The sequence below is a fragment of the Ctenocephalides felis genome, unplaced genomic scaffold (assembly GCF_003426905.1).
Source record: "Ctenocephalides felis isolate EL2017-DRISC unplaced genomic scaffold, ASM342690v1 CF-g0.4_SCAFFOLD_00845, whole genome shotgun sequence".
Lineage (NCBI taxonomy): Eukaryota > Metazoa > Arthropoda > Insecta > Siphonaptera > Pulicidae > Ctenocephalides > Ctenocephalides felis.
This window is the reverse complement of record NW_020536999.1, coordinates 79,347,979-79,352,833: the sequence shown is the minus strand read 5'-3', so window position 1 is coordinate 79,352,833 and position 4,855 is coordinate 79,347,979. Positions and strand designations below refer to the sequence as shown.

At 32.6% G+C, this 4,855-nt stretch overlaps 1 protein-coding gene across 1 annotated transcript; it reads right to left on the bottom strand.

Moving 5' to 3' along the window:
• Positions 1-3,764: 3,764 nt before the first annotated feature.
• On the bottom strand, positions 3,765-4,388 carry LOC113390515. Its single transcript, XM_026626861.1, has one exon. The coding sequence runs from the start codon at positions 4,386-4,388 to the stop codon at positions 3,765-3,767; it is 624 nt and encodes a 207-aa protein (XP_026482646.1).
• Between the last annotated feature and the right edge of the window lie 467 nt (positions 4,389-4,855).

The window sequence follows — 4,855 nt, the reverse complement described above, 5'->3', positions numbered from 1 at the left end:
TTGCAAGGGTCTGCCAGACGAGTACATAATAGTCACGACGCGCAAGGGTGTGGGCGCATTGCCATACATAATTGACTAATACCCTTGTATTTGAATAATTTATACGCCATTTTAAAGGTCATTTTGAAAACATTCGTTATACCAAACTTCAACTTTGTATCTCACCTTATGACCGAGATATCATTGAAAATATGCCAAAGTGGCCCCTTTTTCAAACTCAATTTTTGGCGTAACCATAAAAGATATCGAAAAAAAAATTACGTGATTCTACTCATATTGGCTTAAACCACATAATGTATAGTAATATATGCTAAATAATCCTTTATTATTAGCTGAAAAGGATAAAATAATTTTTCAATTAATGTTTTCGGATAGTGCGTTTTGTTCAATTACTTTATTATTAGCGTTATTTAAAAGCTTATTGTTTTCTCTTTTAGTACTGCAAATATGGTTTAAATCAAATTTGTGGAACACTTTGAAAAATTGAAGAAACCAGAACCAGTACACCCGCGCGTAACGTTAATAGTGGCCCGCATAGAATTCGTTCGGTCGGATGTGCGATGCGTTACGCGCGGGTGTACTGGTTCTGGTTTCTTCAATTTTTCAAAGTGTTCCACAAATTTGATTTAAACCATATTTTCAGTACTAAAAGAGAAAACAATAAGCTTTTAAATAACGCTAATAATAAAGTAATTGAACAAAACGCACTATCCGAAAACATTAATTGAAAAATTATTTTATCCTTTTCAGCTAATAATAAAGGATTATTTAGCATATATTACTATGCATTATGTGGTTTAAGCCAATATGAGTAGAATCACGTAATTTTTTTTCGATATCTTTTATGGTTACGCCAAAAATTGAGTTTGAAAAAGGGGCCACTTTGGCATATTTTCAATGATATCTCGGTCATAAGGTGAGATACAAAGTTGAAGTTTGGTATAACGGATGTTTTCAAAATGACCTTTAAAATGGCGTATAAATTATTCAAATACAAGGGTATTAGTCAATTATGTATGGCAATGCGCCCACACCCTTGCGCGTCGTGACTATTATGTACTCGTCTGGCAGACCCTTGCAACCGTCAGAATGGGCTGGCTTTTTACATATGCTTTCTGAACAGTTAAAAGAAGACACCCTCAAAATTTGAGCCTTGTGCGAGCAAGTTATAAAAAAATTTTTTTTTACATTTTCACAAATTGAAGGGATGATGACGCAACCGCGGAATGACTGCCAGAATGGTATTTTCTTAATGGGCCGATAATAAAATATCATTAAAAAAATTTCTGGCTTTGTGAAAACAGGTTAGTCAAATAGTTCACTGGCTCTTAGACTATGATACAATTCGAGAGGGACATGCTTTCCCAATCTTTCTACTATTGAAAATCTTTGACAATCTGCCTGTGCGTTCTCGAGAAGTATATGATCTATTATAGTTATAATACAGAATTGTATCTCCATCGCTCATTTTGTATCCTGCAGTGTCTTTAACAACAAACCGTACACCAATCATACCTTGACATGTATAAAATAAACAAATTTTACATAATCTAAAATAATCTAACTTCTCGGCTTTTTGCCTCGCTGAACCTTTTAAGTATTTCCTCATAGCTACCTGCATTTCAGCTTCAATTGACAAAACGGATAATACAGATAGTCTTTCTTGGCTCATAGTGCATCTCAAATACGTTTTAACCCTACGTCGGTCGGCGTGGTCTGGCCAGACTTTTTTCGACTTCAATTAAATATAAAAAATACTTCTAGTAATCCTATCGACTTGAAATTTCTTGACTTTTCCTAAAATTTCATTAGCTGTCGATCAATGAAAAAATCAGGACGAAAAAATGTACAGAAGGATAATTATAAGGATATTAACTTTTTTATACTTCGAACGGTCGGAAAGGTCTGTCCAGACCACCCATACATTTTGTATGAAATATACGCTTTTTGATATATGTAAACCAGTGTATTGTCTTTTTTCATGGTATTTTCTATTCAAACTGCGTTGTTTATATTCTTTGCTATGTGTTCTAACATGTTAGTATTTTTATGACGAGACTTCCTTGAAAACCTACCAAACTTATTGGTAATCGCAAACACTGAAAATCGGATGAGTAATGCACACATTCATTTCAAAGGCGCCGAAAAAGAATAAATATTCCTTTTCATTGATTTAAAAGAGAAAAATTAACAAAAAAAGCAACGATTTTTTTATATTTCTTGATTTTTTTTAATAATCGTTAATACATAAGACACCAAAAACTCATTTATCCCATATAAATGCATGTAAAATGAATGGTGGTCCAGCCAAACCTTTCCGACCGTTCGAAGGTGAAAAAATATCCGACCGACGGAGGGTTAATCAATTTTAACGTAGAGAAACTTCTCTCTGTGGAAGATGTGCTAATTGGAACTGTGTTCATAATTCTGATTGCTATATACACATTTGGATATCATACTATAGATATATTTCTTCTAAATTATTTTTTATTATGTATTGAAATAACTGTTTCGCGTTTTTTACAGACTCTGGTATATTCATTTTAAATAGTTGCAGTTCTTCGTATAATTCAAATGGTTGTATGTCACTATGTTCGTTTTGTCGAAGAATTATGCCCAAGTTATTACAATGTTTGAGAAGGTCTTCTTTTGAAATAGTATTTAAATAATCGATGTAATAAATAAAACCAAATTGTTCGTAATAGTTATTAAGTGCTTTAAATCGACATTCGATGTCGACTATAATGACATCGATCATTGTATTAAAGAAATTAACTCTGTACTGCTTTTCCAAAGATTGAATGGGTTCATTTATTTGTTTTTTTCTGAATAATCTTCTTTCTTTAAAGTTTGAATCTATTTTGAACCTACTTTTTTCTACAAATAATCGAGCTTGAGTAACTCTACTGTCAAAACGTGTGTTGCGAAATTCGTGAATTTAGCTGCAAAATGACCGTAAAGTATCAATAGCCACTTTCAAGTTGACTTGAACTGATTGCCATAGTTTGCTTATATTGTTGATACGTAGTAAAATCTCGTACCATACGTGTATCGCAACAATAAATTCAAATCCTATTATTTTCTTCAAGACTGCGTCACAGTCGCTTAGAGTTTCCGAATCATCACTTATAGTTTGCAGCTCATTCACACATTCTATAACATCATCAAATTGCAGAAATATTGCTTTAACAGTTCCGATCCTGCTTTCCCATCGCGTGTCAGAAAGAGGTTTTAATGTCAATTTTAATTTAATTCTTACGATGTCCCAACGCCAACTTAATTTTGCAAACAGTACAAATATTTAATTAACAAAACTAAAAAACTTTTATGCTGTTCCAGAAGATTTAGCGGCATCAACTAAAAGTAAGTTCCAGATGTGGCATCCGCACGGCGTAAAGAATGCTCTGGGATTTATATCGAGTATTCTTGTTCTGACACCTTTATCAATACCGCCCATATTAGCGCCATTATCATACCCATGTCCTCGACAGTTTTGAATGTCTAATCCATTTCTGTCTGATTCTTCTAGTATTGATTTTGTTATGTACTCTCCCGTTGTTTCTGCGACGACAATAAAAGCAACAAAATGTTCCTCTATTTCTCCTGTTGAGTTACAAAATCTTAACATTATGGGCATTTGTTCAACGCGGCTGGCATCCTTAGTACAATCTAGCAAGAAGGCGTAGTACTTTGCTTTTTTAACTCTTCCTATGATTTCATCAACTACTGACTTAGACATTAACGCAATCAGTTCATTTTGAATGTCATGGCTCAGATAATGTTGAGTAAGTGTTTTTTTCATTAATGCGATGCATGTGTTCGACTCGTAGGGTCGAATCAGATTTCGATAACAACTTGAATAAATCTATAAAATTGTCACTATTCCGTCTATTGCTAAATTTAAGAGATTCTCGATGGCCTCTAAATGATAAGTTGTGTACAGCTAAGTAGTTTATTACATCAATCATTCTTTCAAATAAGTTAAACCAGTACTTTTGTGAACCTTTAATCGATTTTTCATTATCCTTATCTATTGTTTTTCCGTATTTTATTGCTTTATATAATTCCATCCATTTAATCATGCATTCCTTGTGTCCTTGGCGTTGTTCATGTCTTTGTAATATTCGGCTCAAATCTTTCCAATCACAACATCCTTCCATAACTACTTGTGTCCGTAAATGTGAGAAAAGTCTGCATGGAAAGCAATAAACTTTATCTTGAAAAATGGAGTAAACTGTGAAACAGTGACACCAGTAGAAGATTTCATGAGAAATTTCATCATACTGAAATTCAGAGCTTGGTTGGACATAAGGTACAGCATTTCTTTTTAATGCGCGGGATTTCCATTTCCTACCTATATCTCTGTCTCTAGATGATCCTCCAGACATGATGACTTTAATTAGAAAAATACTGAAATTAAAGCATTATCTCAAAAGAAAAGTTTATTTTCACCAATAAATTGGATTCACGCATTGTATGGTTTATCGACATTCCATGTTCTTCTTAATCGTTTGACAACAAAATTGGAACTAGTAGATTTTATTTTATCTAGAAAAATGTTTCATGAACCGAATTCGTATAAATAATCTACTTAATAATAAGATTTCAGATTTAAACAAATAAATAAAATTTTTAATTGGTTATTCTTACCCTAAAAATAAATCAATGTAATTTCCAATTGAATAATTAGATTAATTAATTTGTAATTGCATTAAATAGTTTGTTTGCAATGAACACGCAAGTGGACATGATCTGAAAGCTCGGAATATTATTTTAAAATTCAATGTATTTTTATAGATAAATCACTTGTCATAGGCCCGTATATAAAAGTTTCTCCAAAAAAAAATTCACAATT